Source organism: Leuciscus leuciscus, assembly GCF_965113295.1.
Source record: "Leuciscus leuciscus genome assembly, chromosome: 14".
Lineage (NCBI taxonomy): Eukaryota > Metazoa > Chordata > Actinopteri > Cypriniformes > Leuciscidae > Leuciscus > Leuciscus leuciscus.
The window spans coordinates 40,025,930-40,045,139 of record NC_138738.1 but is presented as its reverse complement, the minus strand read 5'-3'; the positions used below and the strand labels follow the sequence as shown (position 1 = coordinate 40,045,139).

The following is a 19,210-nucleotide window of genomic DNA, read 5'->3' as shown; positions in this document are numbered from 1 at the left end:
AGTTTTATTTCAATTGTTCTTTGTAAAGTAAAGCCAGTGTTCAAATGCCTGCAACAAGAGATATTAGACACATGCCCCATGCAACAAATGAAAAGGAAAAGTTGTCTATACACTGCCCACCTGTAGGCCTATGTCTCCTCTGTCTGTGCAGACTCTTCTGTAGGCCTTTCTGTAGATGTGGAATCCTGCAACTTATATTGCAGCCATAAAGCATACAAGTATACATTAAGTAAAGTTATTTATGCACTTGCAGGTAGGCTAGTTCCTCCATATGACAGTTATCTGAGAGGGTTTATTCACTGTCCAGTGCAATGGAAACAAATGGACATTACAAAGTCTTATACTTTCTTTCCTTTGGAAAGTTAGAAAATGTCCACTTATATTTCAGCCACCACTTTCTTGGGAACAGATACAAGTGTGTATTATGTAAAAGTGCACAAAAGAGGAAAACACAATGTCATTACAATGAACTACACTCTGGAAAAATGTGATCAATAACTCATGGCAAAATATTTTTACATTAACATAAGTTTATCAGTTTTCACTTTCACAAGTCAAAGCAATTCATCATTACTCAAGATTTAACAGTTGAAATTACTATACGGCCTTAATTTAATGCAGCAAAAATTATTTTACAGTGTAGGCTACTAAGATCTTTTCTTTTTTTTCTCAGCCTTTTTCTTGGTTGCTTTTATAAACAGACAACCATTTATTTAACAGTGCCTTTTATAAAAGAGACTATAATATAGCAAAAAAAGACCTTCAAAAAAGTACTTCACTTTTATTTGTTCCCATGTTCTAGTGTGGTGACTCTGACATTACAATGAACAAAGTAATTATGCAATTATTAAAATACAAATATATAGGCTAATAAGTGATAAAAACATCTAACATGGCCACTTCTAACGGATTTAAATTGTCTGCTACTTTTTGCCAGCCCTCTCTCCTGGCTTTTGTAGACTTTGAGGTGTTCCTTGGTTAATTCCGAATAAACTTCGACTATTAGTTCTTGCTCTGCTGAGGAGAAAAACTGAGCGTGCTCTTTAGCCACGCTGAGCAGCCAATAGCAGAGTTGCTGATCAATATTTCTACTATCGATACATATCCCCTTTTAACCCAGCGCATGAAAGCGCAATTATCTCAGATAACTCAATCCAGCTATACTAATCATATCCGGCAAGTGTGTTCGAAGAACCTAATTAGCCAGATCATGATTAGCACGATGATATCATCTTGGATGTGTCATTTGATCTCGGATGTAATAAGCATCCGAAGCATCCGAAATGAATATAAAATGAATATAATAAGCAACGTACGAAGAACGAGCCCCAGTTCGCTTCTTCCACGCTTGCTCTCGGGTTTTGCCATTTTGTCGTAGTATGCGTCGATATAAGACTCCAAACTTTCAATTGTCTCTTGTGCAAACGATTCCAGTTTCTTATGTTATGTAAAGATTACAGATTGAGTTGGGTAAATAACCTTTAAAGAGGGGTTTTGGCCTTAGCAGCGTCTCAGCGTGCCATCAGCATGCCTGATGTTGTCTGATTGTCTTTTAAGAGTTTTAATCTTAAAGGGATTGTTCACCCAAATTCTGTTATTATTTACTCACCCTCATGTGGTTCCACACACAAGACTTTTGTTCATCTTCGGAACACAAATGAAGATATTTTTCTGTCCCTCCACTGACAGCCTATGCAACTACCACTTTCAAGCCCCAGAAAGGGAGCAAGTAATCCATGTGTCTCCAGTGGTTTATCCGCAACTTAACAAAGCGACACGAGTGCTTTGTTTGTGCAAAAAAACACAATTTAGCACTTTATTTACAAAATATGAATCTCCATTGCGCGTTTACGAGAGCACCGTGGCGCATGTTTGTTCTGTTGATGCAAAAGCAGACGTTGTTGCATGAACGCATGCTGGAGATTAATATTTTGTAAATAAGGTGGTCAATTGTTTTTATTTAGTTTTTTCGCAAACAAAGCACTCTTTAATATTTTTTATAGATTAATGATGTCCATACTACCTTTCTGGGGCTTGAAAGTGGTAGTTGCGTAGCTGTCAATGGAGGGACAGAAAGCTTTCAGATTTCATAAAAAAGATCTTCATTTGTGCTCCGAAGATGAAGAGTAATTGACATAATTTTCAATTTTAGCTGAACTAACCCTTTAATGAAAGAAGTCTCTTATGCACACCTGTACAATTTAAAATAACTCTTTTCTATTTTTAATGTAATTTTTTCCTGTGATCAAAGCTGAATTTTCAGCAGCCATTCCTCATTCCCAGTGTCACATGATCCTTCCGAAATCAATCTAATATGCTGATTTGGTTCTCAAGAAACCTTTCTTATTATTATAAGAATAAGAATATATTTTGAATGGTATGGATGAGTGTCATTGGATACATTAGATTGCTTAAATTTTTCCCATCACATATATGGGGTATCATGCTTTATAATACACATCTGTGTGAGTTTATGTGTGTGTGCTGTGTCACATTTACATTTACATTTAGTCATTTAGCAGACGCCCTTATCCAAAGCGACTTACAAATTAGGACTAAGTTCAGCGAGTCATCATAAAGAGGCAAAAGCAACAACAACGCAGGAAGTGCTCAAAATACGAAGTTCAGGTATTATTCAGAGTAGCATAAGCCTGATAAGTGATGTTTCAAAGGGAAAGGATTATTTTTTTTTTTTTTTTTTTCTATAAGGTTAAGTGCTCACGGAAGAGATTGGTTTTCAGCTGTTTTTTGAATGTTGTCAGGGATTCTGCATTCCGGATGAGGGTGGGGAGAGCGTTCCACCAGCATGGAACTGTAAATGAGAATGTTCTGGAAAGTGATTTTGTGGCTTTCTGTGATGGAACCACGAGACGTCGCTCGTTGACCGATCGTAGGTGTCTGGTAGGGATGTAGACTCGTAGGAGTGAGTGAAAGTAGGAGGGAGCTGAGCCTGTGATAGTTCTGTAAGCAAGCGTCAGTGCCTTGAACTTGATGCGAGCAGCTAGAGGTAGCCAGTGCAGAGAGATGAACAGAGGAGTGACGTGGGCCCTCTTGGGCTCGTTGAAGACAAGACGAGCTGCAGCATTCTGGATCATCTGTAGGGGTTTGGTCGCACATGCTGGGAGTCCAGCCAGAAGGGCATTGCAGTAGTCAAGCCTAGAGATGACCAGGGCCTGGACGATAAGTTGTGTTGCATGCTCAGTTAGGAAAGGCCTGATCTTCCTGATGTTGTGCAGTGCAAACCTGCATGATCGAGCTGTCTTTGAAATGTGATCTGTGAAGGTCAGCTGGTCATCAAACGTTACTCCAAGATTTCTGACCGATCTTGATGGGGTGATTAATGATGACTCTAGCTGGATGGTGAAGTCGTGCTGTAGAGACGGATTGGCAGGGAGGACGAGAAGCTCAGTCTTTGCCAGGTTGAGCTGCAGGTGGTGTTCCTTCATCCATGTGGAGATGTCCGCCAGACAGCTTGAGACCCGTGCAGCTACTGTGGGATCATCTGGTTGAAAGGAGAGGAAGAGCTGTGTGTCATCAGCATAGCAGTGGTAGGAAAAACCATGTGCCTGTATGATGTGTCCCAGTGATGTGGTGTAGATGGAGAAGAGGAGGGGACCAAGAACTGAACCCTGGGGAACCCCTGTGGTCAGCTGATGTGCTCTGGATACCTCGCCTCTCCATGCGACCTTGAAGGACCTACCTGTGAGATAGGACTCAAACCAGTGGAGTGAAGTTCCTGTGATGCCCAGCGATGAGAGGGTGGACAGAAGGATCTGATGATTCACCGTGTCGAAGGCAGCAGACAGATCCAGGAGAATGAGGACTGAAGATTTGGAAGCAGCTTTTGCGATCCGTAGGGCTTCTGTGACTGACAGTAATGCAGTCTCAGTTGAATGTCCTTTCTTGAAGCCAGATTGGTTGACATCCAGCTGGTTGTTTAGAGACAAGAAGGATGTTAGTTGGTTGAAGACAGCTCTTTCAAGTGTCTTCGCAATGAATGGTAGGAGAGAGATAGGTCTGTAATTCTCTACCAATGATGTGTTTAGCGTTGGTTTTTTGAGCAGTGGAGTAACCCGAGCCTGCTTGAATGCTGTAGGGAAGGTGCCAGTGTGGAGGGATGAGTTGATGATGTGTGTGAGTGATGGTAGAAGTGTGGGAGAGATGGCTTGTAGAAGGTGTGAGGGGATGGGGTCAAGCGTGCAGGTGGTAGGGTGACTGGAGAGGAGAAGTGTAGATACTTCTTCCTCGGTTAGCGAAGAAAAGGAGGACAGAGGGGTATTGGCTGTGGAAGGGGTCGGTCTGGGTTCCTGTGTGTGTGGAGCTGAGAACTGACTGCTGATAGCTGTTGTTTTGTTGGTGAAGAAGGTCGCAAAATCGTCAGCAGTTAAGGAGGAGGCGGGAGGTGGTGGAGGTGGACAGAGGAGAGAGTTGAATGTCTTGAAGAGTAATCGTGTGTTGGAGGAGCTGTTGATCTTGTTGTGGAAGTATGAAGATTTTGCAGCATGAACATCAACAGAAAAGGAGGAGAGGAGAGATTGATACATACTCAGGTCAGATGCGTCTTTTGATTTGTGCCATTTCCTCTCCGCTGCCCTGAGTTTGGTCCGGTGTTCCCGAAGAACCTCAGATAACCAGGGGTTAGAGGGAGTAGTGCGTGCTGGCCTGGAGGAGAGAGGGCAGATAATGTCTAGAGAAGAGATTAGAGTGGAGCATAAGGTGTCCGTTGCGGTATTCACATCCAGAGATGAGAATTGTGAGGGTGGGGGAAGAGAGGATGATACGGCAGAGGAGAGATGGGAGGGGGAAAGTGAGCGCAGGTGAGTGTCAGTCTGTACATGAACCAGTTCATCTGTTCTTTCTCAGATACCTGTAGTTTGTCCTTCTCTTTGAGGTATCCTCGCATTACGTTCTTTGCTTCATGATGTTTCAGCTGCGCTTCCTCCAATCTGTTTTCCAGAATGCGCAATTTCTATAAAACAAGCACACAAGTTCATTCATTTTCTTGCTTGAACTAACATATTTAGAAAGACTTGAGAGAAGGAAGAAGAGAATTTACATAGGAAGAATGACCACTTAAGGAAACTTATTGGCAGAGTTCCCTTCTTTACTCTAATTCTCATTATTAGGGACATTATTAGACAACCTAGTTCCTGGTTGTCAGGCAGAGGCTTCTGCTCTGTGGCTTCATGCTCTCGTACTGGAGCTTCAACTCCTCCAAACTCCTCCTCTGTGTGTCAGTGGTGTGTTTCATAGCATTCAGCTTCTTCGTTTTATAACACACACCTCCTTCTCCAGCACCGTCAGAGCCGACTGCACAACAAAAATTACTGTCAACCACAACTGATATGCAGGTGATTCTGTAACCACGGGCAATTTAACTGGATAGTACAAGTGAAAGAAGTGACAAAAGGTTTTTAAGTTTTTAAAAAGGTTTGTTCCTGAATGATGGATTCTCCATCCCACGGTCTTGAAAAACATCCTTGATTACTTGTTCCTCTCCCTGGAACAACCAAGACCAAGATATGCATCAAATACAGCTATAACGTGACTTAAAGGACAAGTTCGGTATTTTACACTTAAAGCCTTGTTTACAGATTGTTTCTGATGAAATAGAACGGTTAAGATTAAAATTTGGACACATGCTGCTTTCCCGAGAATTGAAACCTAAAATTCTCGGGACAGCAGTATGTGTCCAAATTTTAATCTTAACCGTTCTATTTCATCAGATGCGATCTGTAAACAGGGCTTTAAGTGTAAAATACCAAACTTGTCCTTTAAATGATATGGATATGTTTTAACATTACATGTGTGTGTTCATAATGTCTGACCTCAGCCAGTTTCTTGTGCATGTTTTCATTCTCATGTTTCAGCTGGACGATGGTTTCTGTTCTTCTCGATGACAGACAGTCTGAGAGCTTTCAAAATACGCGCTTCTTTTTCTCTCTAGTGGACAGAGAGAAACATTCAGCGGCCATGCGAAGTTGGGTGTAATATCATGCAATATTAACTTTCTGTAGACTATTTTACTGAGCTCTTTATTCAATTTAAAAGTAATATAAATGTATTAAACAGCTATAGAAGCAACTTTGCTATATAATAACTCCAGGCTGACATTACAACACATTGCCATCCTTGAGAATACATGATTAATAAGAACAATAATAAGAAAACAATTGAAATACTCATTATTCCACTACTGCCGCAATATTACTGACTATTTAAGCAGGTTTTAAGTTAACGTTAACTGTTTCAGCTTAATTGGCGAAATCTGTAATAAAAAACTTAAGTTACCCAGAAGTTGAATTTTTCTCTGGAGCTCGGAAACTGGATTATGGATAGCTTGCTTATTGATGCCAGGCATTTTTATGAATAGTTATTATTTTATAAAGGTTTAAATAAAGATTTCTGTCTCTATCTGTGTTACCGCCAGTAATTTGAAACTTGTTTGTCTAAAACTCGTTGCTTAGCAACTCAACCACAGTGTAGCTGGACGTTGGCTCATGAATATTAATTAAGTGACATACCTTTATGCTCGAGAAAGTGGACATTACGTGCATGAGCTAATTAATATTTATTATTTTCTCAACCTGATCACATCACAGAATTATTTAATATATTGTAAGAAAAAATGAAGTGGACGTCGAAGATCTAAAAAAATGAAGTTTATTACAGCATAGTAGTGGCAAGGTACACAAAGCACCTTGGGTTCACCGGCGTCAGAATGAACCCCGAACATACCCAATCCTAAACCTTTTATCCTGGTCTTAATGTAAATGAAGTTGCTCTTCTCGCAACAGCTGTGGTCTGTATGTTAATGAAATTAAGACACCCCATGGTCCGTAGTGTCCCACAGAAGGTTCTCTGTTATTCTTTCAAATAAGAACAGCCAAAGGTTAAAGTGATAAGATTGTTTGAAGTCCCTGTAATCAAGATGGTTATTGGTTGCCCTCTGTGATACTATTTACATATTACTGAGATTGGATGTAATTGTCTCTATATGATAATTAAGCTATTTTAAGTGAAGGAACATTTTGATATATATATATATATATATATATATATATATATATATATATATATATATATATATTGGAGTGGAAGTTGGGAACTGACCATAATTTCTTATAATATACACTCCGAAAAAAACAAGTACAAACTGAAAAATGGCTTTGTCACATGGATGCAAAATTCTTTCTATCAATCTTTTGGTCTTGTCCTAGTCCACTGTTTTCAGCCCCTCATTGGACTTCTTGAGGATGGGCAGTATCTCTGGCATGAAGTATGGTCTGTCCACTGTGCCATCATTGCGTTCAAGATCCTCCACTGTTGGAACAATTTAGGTTGAGGCAAACAATAGCATGATCTTAACATGAAACATTTGCCAAATAGTATAAATGCTAACAATGGAAGCATCACCTTAAGAGCAAAGAAAGGCTTGATCTCAACAAAGACTCTAGAGAGTTCAGTTTATTATGGAGATCACATTAACAACATGCAAAGATTGAGAAAAGTGAAGCACAGAGTTAGAAAAAGAGGCAATAGAGCGGCAAACAGCGACAAATATCAGGCATTGAAAAGGTTATAATCTGTCGATACAATAACCAGAGCAGACTAAAATATAGGGCAATACACCTTTTTTTTTTAGTTCACTTACTTCAGGTGCTTTTTTCATGTTCTGTTACACTGCACCATGAAATGACCACATTAGGCATATCATTTTCACATTTTTCAGATACATTTCCACAAATTCTTACAAAATGACATTTTGGTCCCGGCTGGTATGACTGTAAACAGATGGTTTTTTTTTTGTTGTTGCTGTAAACATAGCGATACTGCAAAATCCTTTTGCGTTCTTCAAAATAATTAAGAGATTGATAAGTAACAATAATTAGGCACAAGTCGAGCACCTACATTACACTTTTACATGTCCTTACATTAAAATGTTCTACATAAATCACAAGTGCTATGTAAGCATATCTAATGGGGTTTAGGTCCACGTAAACAATTGTCATCCGTTCAATCAACTCATACTTTGAGTAAAAGACTGTTTCTGTCCTATGTGTCATGCCGTCCATTATGTGCGCCTCTTCAATGCTCTTGATTTAGTGACGTCTCTTCTTCTTGCTCCTGCTTAAAGGAACACGCTGACTTTTTGGGACTTTAGCTTATTCACCGTATCCCCCAGAGTTAGATAAGTCCATACATACCCTTCTCATCTCTGTGCGTGCCGTAACTCTGTCTGACGCACCCACCGCTAGCCTAGCTTAGCACAAAGACTGGAGGTAAACGGCTCCAGCTAGCACACTGCTCCCAATAAGTGACAAAATAACGCCAACATTTTCCTATTTACATGTTGTGATTTGTATAGTCAAAGCGTGTACAAATAACAAGGTCACATGAGACACAGACATCTTCTAACCGTATACATACTGGGAACTATATTCTCAGAAGGCGAAGCACTGCTACTTCTGCGGAGTAAATATGAGCTTCAAACATACAGTGACTGGGTTGAAATAATACAACGCTTTAGTGTAAATAATGATAAATAACTACAGTGGCGATTTGAAGGAAAGGCTGTTACTGTACCGTATAAGTCTCAGTACTGGCCAACACTAATGTGAATAATATACAGTATATTAACCCTGAGAATATAAATATACCGTTTCCAACAAAGTCCAGCATCTTTATTGTTCCACATTCATAATGGCAGTCAATGAACTTATGAGAATATATATCTGAATGACAGCATCAGTTTCTTCAGTTGTACTGATGTTGTTCACTCGATCTTATAGACTGTATCTGCATTTAAATGCCATTTGGATTAAACATGTTGATGTAATATCTGACATTTGAGACAGACAGCTGTTCTGCTGGATTCAGATTCAGAATCAGAATCTGGAGATATTCATAAATCATAGTTCATATATCGTTTATCTCCTCCATAACATAATTTGAGCGGAGGAGGACTTTTATTTTATTACTCTCAGTATTATCAGTGAAACTGTCATTTCAACTGGATTTGATTTTAATTTAATATGAGATTTTGATTCAATTTTTTTGCACTTGTCTCACACACGTCACGTGTTCCTGAAGAGAGATCGAGAGTCTGAAGCTCAACAGACGCAAAGTGAACAAATGCAAATGAGTTGAGGGCAAGTTTCTCTGCAGCAGGTGCAAAATGCCTTCAAACCATGAGAAACTGCACAAATTGAGCTGTTGCAGATCTACACTCTCTCACACACACACACACACACACACACACACACACAGATGTGAGTTGAGAACAGCAGTGCCGTGCATGCGTACGTATCATAGACTGTAAAGAAATATGGACGTAGTGTCCGTGACGTCACCCGTAGGTTTCTGAAGGGCATTTTTGAAGCCTAAAGTGGGCGGAGCCGGCCGTCACCATATTGGCCTTGCGTCACTCCCGGATAACAGAAAATAGGCAAACAGGCGGGGCGTGAGTGGAGCTAAGAAGCCTGGCCATAAATATGAGCCTGGCTATCTGAAATCACCTAGCTCGACGTCATCGAGTTAGCTGATGATGTAAAGCCAATTAAAAGTTCCTATTTTTGCCCTTCGAAATATTATAATAGTTAAAAGACATGGCTACAAGTGAGACTGTGTATTACTTCGAGAGTGTTTGTGCGTGACAGTGATTTATGTGCATAACGTTACATGTCAGTCACTCTTTCATGGTCCGTCAGCGCGGCATCGCTCAAGTTCGTAGAGAGCTTATTCAGTCCATTTTAAATTCTGAATTTGGCCGCCTCTCAAATTGGTTAAACCATATATTGCCTTTGAAGTGCAAGTAAATGCGCTAGAAAATCCGCGCTCATTCATGTGCATTTAATGCATGGACGGAGAAAGCGCCGACGCCTGCATGATTTCATCTGACAGTACATAAGCATATTATAATCCATCTGTTCCATGATAGCAGAACGAACGGGCCTTTATTGATGTTTTAAATTTGAAAACCCCAAAAAGCAAAGAAATTGTCAGACATCCATCCATGTTCACAGAGGAAAACAACTGAAATACAGCGCTGGTTGTTGTCTCAAACGATAACGACGGAATCCAAAGACGTGGGCTTTGTACCCAAGTATAAAATTTTATGAAATAATCCCGAAAAAAAGCACAAACACTGCAGAGAAGGCAAGTTCAGCAGCTAACATTTGCTGAGGTGAAGTGACGGCTAGTAATAGCAGACAAACGGCTAGCATTGACAGCGGCAATCCATCTGTCACTCAAGTGGCCACGCCCTTAAATTTAAATATTAATCAACTAAACGGACGAGTTATAAAAAAAATTCACCCCCCTCACAGTTGTTATGAAGGGCAAAATTAGCTGTATAAACCAAAACCACATAGAGATCCAGGCTGTAAACATGTTTTTTTCTGCTGTAAAGTTGGTAATTTTTAGAGCCCGACCGATAAATCGGCGGGCCAATATTATCGGCCGATATTAGGCATTTTTCAAACTATCGGTATCGGCATTTATAATGGCCGATAAATGAATATTTAAAAAATAAAATAAAAGCAGACGAAACACGCTTCAACCATGTTATGAGTGTTGGCGCTGCATAGTTTGTCCACCAGAGGGCACTATACAAGGAAGATCGCTCGGGCTAGAGGAGTGCATGAACAGAGTCCAGAGTTCACCTGAGTCGGGAGACGGCAGCGCCGGATGATTCTGTCAGCATTAAAGACTTTTTAAATAATTTAACTCGCGTTCATGTTTGAATGCCTTGTGTTTGTGATGCAAAAGACTATGCGCGCTAACCATTACCATAGTAAACATAGTAAACGCTTGAAGATACGCATAGTGTAAAAACATAGTACGCTTGAAGAAATCCGACCAATCATAAAGGCTATCACAGTCATGTTTTTATTTTATCTGTCAGTAGCCTACGTCTCGTCTCTTTATACCGGACTAACATAAAATAAAGCAACTTTTTTTTCGGGAGCTTCCTCTGTTTCTCTGACTGAAAATATCTGTATGGGAGTCGAGAGAGTGCTAAAGCTCCTCAGGTCGTATTTTTGGTGGCATATATTTGTAGAAATTATCATTCTTTCTAATTGTGATGTAAATATGTCCTGTAACTACCAGATAAACAGTAAGTTAACAGACGCGACTGAAGAAGTAAGTGTGTCCTCTTTCTTTTGTGAAATTGTAACCTGTGGTAAAACATCGATGCTTGGGTTTTAAATATTCAAGTAAACAACAAAAATGCCAGCAAACGGCCGCTTTTATCATGTTTGTTTTCAACGCTGTTTCCAGTGATTTCTGATTAGTTTTCTGCCTAAATAAAGTAATGATTACTGTATTTATAACTAGCATATCTGTAGTTCCAGTTTTTGAATTGTAAAATGTAAGTTAGGCACGCGAGGAGTGAACATTTAGACATAGAGAAAAAGTATCAAACAGCCTGTGCATAAAAGTTAGCTTTTCTTTTACACGTGTGTGAAATCCAAGTGTGCGTTGCTGACTTCGTTTAACCGCAGCATTAACGAGTCACATAATGTATTTAGTGCATCACTAAGTAGTAGATTTTAGAAGGCAGGCAGCAAATGATGATTGAAAATGGTTTGTTGTAGCTTGATGGAATAGATGGATAGAATTAAAAGAGTGCAGGTAAAGGGATAAGCAAGTTGACATTGTAATTATAAGGTAGCTTATAACATTGACATTTGGCAGACGCTTTTATCAAAAGCGACTTACATTGCATTTCAAGGTACACATTTACAATCTTATCAGTTCTTCACACACACACACACACACACACACACACACACAATTACATGATTTATTACTGTCAATATTAATAATAATAGTTGACTTTTTTGTTCAAAGGACTTTAAGTTTCATATCTTAAGTTTGTATTTTTATACATTATATTTATCAGAACTTTAATATATTCTGTTCTGTTGTGACAATAAAACAAACAAGTTTATTTTTAAACTGCATTATCATATTATTTTAGTAAGGCTGAGGACTCTTAAATAACGACAAATAACTAATGTTAGGGAAATCTGTTCATGTTTTGTTACGCGTTTCTGGATTTTTAAAAATATATATATATATATATATCGGCCGATATATCGGAATATCGGATTTTTAAATCACCAAATATTTGTATCGGTATCGGCCTTAAAAATCCTTTATCGGTCGGGCTCTAGTATTTTTAACATGAGGGAGATACAGATTTGACTCACTTCTGCAGCCAGGCCAAGCGGCCAGTTAATGAATTGCAGTTTAACTCACTTCCGTGTTGGTTTCAAGAGAGAGACGGGGAGGTTGCCACTTGGTACGTATACGTGTGTGTGCGTGTGTATGTCAGTTTGACTGTGTTGAGTGAGTGTGTGTGTGTAAGACTAAAACTATTGGTCAAAAAACATTTTCGTAAACTGAAATAAATGATACTTTTTACCATAAATGAGAAACTAAAACTAAACAAAACTAACAACTGTTACTGAAAAACTAACCGAAATGAAATAATAATTATATAATAATAGTAATAAATAAGTATTTCCATCATTTCTAGACCTTATGCAAACACAACTGTACTTTAACACCAAGTAAGATAAGCATCATATATGAAACTAAACAAGACACCACAGATATTAGACAGGATACCACACTGAGCAGAAAACAGGAAAGAAAAACCAAATAGCCTAGCATGTCAAACCACAAACATTTGTCAGAATAGAAGAAAACTAAATGTCTGGTCTGAATAGAACACATGAATATATGAGTATAACTATGAGTATATGATATTAAAAGATGCAATAGACTAAAAGCATAAATGGATCAATACAAGAATAATGTGTGAAAGGATTAATCATAGAAATAACCATAAAAGAATAATCATACGCATAGTTTTTGTTTAACAAGATTTAATTTTTATTATGAATGAGTATGAATGAATAATTTGTACTTTTAAGTTGCATTTGTTTGGTTCTTTGTTCAATCTCAAACAATTATTATAACTATAATTACTAAAACTAAATATATAAAAACTAAATAGAAATGTGTTCACAAAATAAAATCTAAACAAACACTTGCATGTTATTTGTGAGGCTTTATCAATGTGAGGCTTTATTTTTTAGGCTTTTGGCGCTATAGCGAGCGATAACAAACATGCGTCTTTCGGAAGAACATTGAAGCCGGAACTACTTCTCTCTCTGTGTGCGTCTATGACGAGTCACGCAGGTACTGGGCTACTCCGCAGCGATCCGAACCAGGGTAAAATAGTCTCAATGTAATCACTTATTATAGGTGTACCATAGTGATTCAGGATAAGACAAAAACACGGTTTGGAAAATGGATTCATGATGAACTCGCTCATTATATAAATTTTGAACAGAAAAAAGTTAAGGACTTTTATTTAATGCAAATTGCTCAAAACTTTTCAAAATATGATGCGACCCCCCACAGAGCTCGCTGAGGCCCCCTTGTGGGCCGCGACCCCCCTGTTGGGAACCGATGCTCTACACGACATCTGCTGCTCCATATCGCTGCGTATCTGCTAACCCTCCTAATGAACATCTATGGAAAAGTGCCAGATATAAGTGGCTGTGGATGTAGTGTAACACTCCAATAGAATATTTTGTGGAGTTTACACTATATGAAGAGAACAATTGTCCCGTTTCTGAAATTAACAGTATGGAGGAGAAATAACAAATGTCAACACAAATAGTTCATCAGAAAACCCAAGTCTATTATACAAAACAAACAAAAATAACAATATGTATACAATTAACAATTTCACAGCGTTTACAATAGTGTGCGTGCGTGCGTACGTGTGTGTGTGTGTGTGTGTGATAAATCCTTAAGTCCAGCGTGCTGCGCGCTAGGTGCAAAGATCAGATCCCACTGGTGGTGTGGAGAATCCGTGAGCAGTTTCTGACTGTTTAAAGTGTTCCAGGAAAGTAATCCATCAATTCAAGATACAGATACAATATCATATATTGATGATGATGATTAGTGCACAACAAAAGGGTTAAATATATCATATATTTTTATTGACAAGAACACATTTCCTTTGCCAACACTTAGCGTCAGATAACTTAAAGACATTACTATACGCTGATTTCACGCAGCCGTTATTTTGAAATCGAAAGCGAGGCTCCGGTGGGAAGAAAACCGGAAGTGTCGCCTTTAATCACAGGAGAGTCGGTAATGCGATGGCGTATTGTTGTGTTTAATGATATTGTGTCAATTCTAAAAATGTACAAACATTTCTTTCATACTTTAGACTATATACAGTGAAATTCATTTATAAATAAAATATTTTTTTTATATATAATTCAGAATGTAAAAAACGAAGCAGGAATGAACTATATACATATCCTATATTGGATATTAACATCCAATAGTGTAAATCGCGGCAGCAGCTTCAGGTTGGTAATCCAAGGCATTGTTGTTTATCTTTACTTCCGGGGTTCTTCCAACCGGAGCCTCACTTTCGATTTCAAAATGGCGGCTGCGTGAAATCAGCGTATTGCTACATTGCTATGCCATTGCTACACTTTCTATGACTGCTCCAGAGACGACTTGTTGCTAATTTTGCTCATACACACACCCACCCACCCACACACACACACCAACCTGGACCTGGAGGTGGACACACACACACAGACTCAGACACACACACCAACCTGGACCTGGAGATAATAATAATAATGTCTAGTCTGATTAATAATAATAATAATGTCTAGTGAGTCTGGTTCGATTCTGATTCGGTTACTTGCGCTTCGTGAGGCGTAACTTACACGCACACACACGCAAGGTCTCTCGCCTCCTCTCTCGCTACGTATGCGCGCTCTTGCTCGCTCGCTCTAGATTCCGGGAGATTTTAACTAATTTGCGGGCATCAGGGAGCCGCTATCAACATGCGGGAGACTCCCGGAACTTCCGGGAGAATTGGGATGTCTGCCGTTGCCATGATTTTTGGAATGACTGATCGCGAGAGGAAAAAATGACGTTAGTCGCATAACATTGGATAATGTAAAGAAACGGCGTCATTTCGCAATAGTTTTTTATCGATATTTAGAAAAGAATCGCAAAAGTTTTGCGCGAATCTGTAATGGAAACGCGACAGCGTTTAACATAGACTAACTTCTCAGAGTTATGTTGTGCAACAGTGTTCATTATACTGTGATGAATGTGGGGATTTATCTTTGTGTTCGGCTTTGATGCCGCCCATTTGAACCTTTCTGCAGCACTTTGTCGTATTGACTGAAGACAGGGATAATTGATTTCACCTGGAGTAGAGGATATTTAAGAGAGGAGAGGTGAGAGAATGGGCTCTCGACAGTGGTGAACGTGACTGGCTTTTCCGGGCTCGGCAAATAAATGGGTACGCTTGGTGTTGCTCGAGACCGTTAGGGTTTGTCCGGCAACGAAGATAGCTAGATAGATTGTATCGGTGTAGTTAGATAATAGTGGGACGGGTGTAGGAGCGCTGGCCACATATACTTCGGGTACGCTGGACTGGGGACGTGCTGATTTTTCCACTTGATAAACTGCTTGCTGTTTGATCACGATTGCTATTGTGCCGTGCGGGGCTGAGGATAACCACTGGAGTGCAGTGTAGTGACGTTTTTGGAGTTTCACTTGTGTAACGCCGTTTGCCTTAGTGGGAGCGTACTGAGTAAATGTTTGTTCAACTTCTTTAAATGCTGCTTTACATAATGAGTATATTTTTCTAAATTAACTTGTCAATAAAGTGATTATTTCCATAAAGTCTGGTGTGTGATGTACCCTCTGTCCTCCAGAAAATTTGGTTAAACCTCTTAAAAATAGAAAGGTTTACTACACTGGTGGCAGCGGTGGGACGATAAATAAATAAATAAATATGGAGGGAGGGGGTATGTCTGTGTCCCAATTAGGGGCGAGTTCATCGGTTTCAAATGGTGATATGATAGCTGCTAACTCTAATGTAATTTCAGTTCCTCGCCCCCTTTTCATGCCAGAAACATTTACTGGGGTGGGACGGGAATGGTCTGAACAATTTGAGATGGCGGCGCAAGTAAATGGGTGGGATAATGAGCTTAAGTTAAAGTTTATGTCTTTATTATTTTCGGGTCGAGCCAGGGATATTTATGGTGGACTTCCTTATGAAGCAAAGAATAATTATGTTCTTTTAAAAGATGCAATGGGTAAGTGTTTAGAGCCTTGTGAGAGTGCAGACTGGAATCGGGTGAGCTTTTCCTCCCGACGTCGGCTCCATAACGAGACTGCTCGTGAGTTTGGTAATGCATTAAGACGCTTGATTTATAAAGCTTACCCTTCTGCTGATGGTGCTACGCAAGATTTACTGGCTCATGATCACTTTGTTGCACACATAGGTAGCGGTGACATACGTATACATTTGCGTAGTGCAAAACCTGCCACTTTGGAAGGCGCAATTAATTTAGCATCTGAATTGGAACTTATTCGGGATTTAGAACATACACATTGTTCAGATTCTAAAGTTCGTGGTCTGAGTCTGCAGAATTCATCGGATAAGGTTGAAGTTTTACTGGGCATAGTGGAGGAGTTGCGTCAGGAGGTTAAGGCTTTACAAGTTACTGTAAAGGATATACAGGTGAAGTCTGCACGCACCACTCCTCTGAAAAATTCATCTGAGCCACAGGACCGTTTTCGGACCGAAGCATGTTGGGAATGCGGTTGTACTAGACACTTGCGCAGAAATTGCCCTTATTTGCAGGGAAACTAGAGGGGGCGGGCACAACAGGCCAAATGTCTGCCCCCACGACTGTGTCTGATAAATTGGCCTCAGTTTCTTCAACCGATGCTGGAGTTTTTCTGACTGGTAAAGTAGGTGGGTGTGAAACACGTTTATTGATTGACACTGGTGCACAGGTTTCTATTGTACCCAAGCAGTTTTGGCTAAAAGTAACTAATGGGGGGTCCTGTTTAGATGGATATCAGGGCAGAGTAGCTGTGGCGAATGGTGGAGAAATGGTAATTTTGGGTCGTTGGCAGACTGTATGTCAATTTGATTCTTTGGCTGTTGTCGCTGAGTTTTTGGTGGCTGATGTTACCCCCCAAGAATTACTGTTGGGTACAGACTTTCTTTCCAAATTTGGGGCAGTTATTGATCTGGGTGAAAAATGTTGCCGGTTAAAGAAGCTCCCCTTGTTTAGTGAAGATGGTAGTGGACAACCTAAGGTAGTTAGGGTGCAGGCAGATATTATGATTCCTCCTCGTACTGAAGCTATTGTACCTGGTAAAGTAGAAGGACTTCTTCCACAACATTATGAGGGTATGGTGGAGCCTTTCTCCATCATGCTCCCAACATGTGACGTTTTGGTAGCTCGAGTGGTTTGTAAGGTTGAGGAAGGGGTTGTGCCAGTGCGAGTCATTAATGTGTCAGAAGATAATTGTGTTTTAAAGCAAAATATGAAGATTGGCACTTTTTTTCCCGATGTAGAGGTAGGGGATAGTGCGTTGACTACCAAAGTGAATGAGTCAATTTCCTCCCCTCCTTTGACTGTAGACTATTTAGTGTCACATTTTGGGTTGAAGGATCGGGGGTTTAATTCTAGTCAGATGCGGGCAATTGCGGAGTTATTACATCGTAATGCGTCTGTATTCAGTAAGGGGGATAATGATTTGGGGAGAACTCATCTTGCTTTGCACAAAATAGATACTGGCTCTGCACAGCCTGTTAAATTGCCCCCTCGGCGTGTACCTTTGCACCTCCAGCAGGAGGTTGTTGAGCAGATAAAACAGATGCAAGATAATGACATTATTCGTCCATCATGTAGTCCGTGGGCAGCACCTGTGGTTTTGGTCAGAAAAAAAGATGGCAGTCTTCGTTTTTGCGTAGATTATCGTAAACTAAATGACGTTACAAGGAAGGATGCATATCCCCTCCCTAGGATTGACGATGCTCTCGATAGCCTAACAAATGCCTGTTGGTTTTCTACTTTAGACTTGGCAAGTGGCTACTGGCAGGTGGAGGTGGACCCTCAGGATAGACCTAAGACTGCATTCATTTCTCGTCAGGGTTTATTTGAATTTAACGTTTTAAGTTTTGGGTTATGTAACTCTCCAAGCACTTTTCAACGCCTGATGGATGTTGTTTTGGCTGACCTGCAGTGGACCACTTGTTTAGTGTATCTAGATGACATCATTGTTTTTGGGCGAACCTTTCAAGAGCATCTTCAGAGGTTGGATGAGGTTCTTTTGAAACTTCGTCATGCTAATCTTAAGGTTAAACCTTCCAAGTGTACCCTTTTTTCCTCCCAAGTGCAATACCTGGGTCACGTGATATCTTCTGAGGGAGTAATGGCAGATCCATCTAAGGTAAAAGCAGTACGGGCTTGGCCTACACCTAAAACCCAGACGGAGGTGAGAAGTTTTGTAGGATTAGCCTCCTATTATAGAAGATTTATTAAAGGGTTTGCTGAGATTGCTCGCCCTTTACATCAGCTCACCGAAAAGGGAAAAAGATTTGGTTGGGGGGAGGACTGTCAAGAGGCCTTTCAACAATTAAAAGCTAGTCTTATTAGTGCTCCCGTTTTGGCCTATCCAGACCCTAAAAAGCCATTTATTTTAGACACTGATGCCAGTGATGTGGGAATCGGGGCTGTATTGTCTCAAGAGGATGGGGGTTTGGAGCGGGTGGTGGCGTATGCTAGTAGAGCTTTGACTAAACAAGAACGGAAGTATGCCACCACAAAGAAGGAGCTGCTTAGTGTGGTAACTTTTACAAAGCACTTTAAACATTACTTGCTTGGGAGGGAGTTTTTGTTGAGAACTGATCATAGTTCATTGCGCTGGCTGCATAACTTCAGTGGGGTGGAGGGGCAGTTGGCTCGCTGGTTAGAGCAACTGGCCAACTTTCAATATAAGATCATTCATAGACCGGGGAAGCAGCATGCCAATGCTGATGCTCTCTCAAGGCTCCCCGGATCTGGGAGTGGAAGCAACAGGGAGGAGAGTGGTAATTTCCCTCAGTCTAAGGTACAAGTTACAGTAGTTCGAGCAGTGAGTGAGGCTGATGGAATGGGGGGTCCCATAAGGGAAATGCAGGAGATCGAAGATGATTTGGTTAAGGCTCAGCAAGAGGACCCAAATATTCGGCTGCTTATTCAGTTGAAAAATGGGTCAGGGGATGATTGTAGGGAAGCTGAGCTAAACCCTGCCCTTGTTAAGTATTTGCCAGTGTGGGACCAATTGCAGATCCAGAATC

General features: G+C 40.2%; 1 protein-coding gene and 1 long non-coding RNA gene across 2 annotated transcripts; one reads left to right on the top strand and one right to left on the bottom strand.

Moving 5' to 3' along the window:
• Window positions 1–2,495: 2,495 nt before the first annotated feature.
• Window positions 2,496–5,849, bottom strand: LOC309474539 (uncharacterized protein; the record flags this gene model as incomplete). The annotated part of the gene is made up of 5 exons (XM_082137074.1): window positions 2,496–3,502; window positions 3,701–4,662; window positions 4,836–4,969; window positions 5,284–5,310; window positions 5,829–5,849. 5 exons carry the CDS (start codon window positions 5,847–5,849, stop codon window positions 2,703–2,705), a joined length of 1,944 nt encoding a protein of 647 aa, XP_081993200.1. The 3' UTR covers window positions 2,496–2,702.
• A 4,612-nt stretch (window positions 5,850–10,461) lies between these two features.
• Window positions 10,462–12,010, top strand: LOC309474266. Its single transcript, XR_014197278.1, has 2 exons — window positions 10,462–11,219; window positions 11,838–12,010. It is a non-coding gene; the product is annotated as an uncharacterized lncRNA (long non-coding RNA).
• The last annotated feature ends 7,200 nt before the right edge of the window (window positions 12,011–19,210 follow it).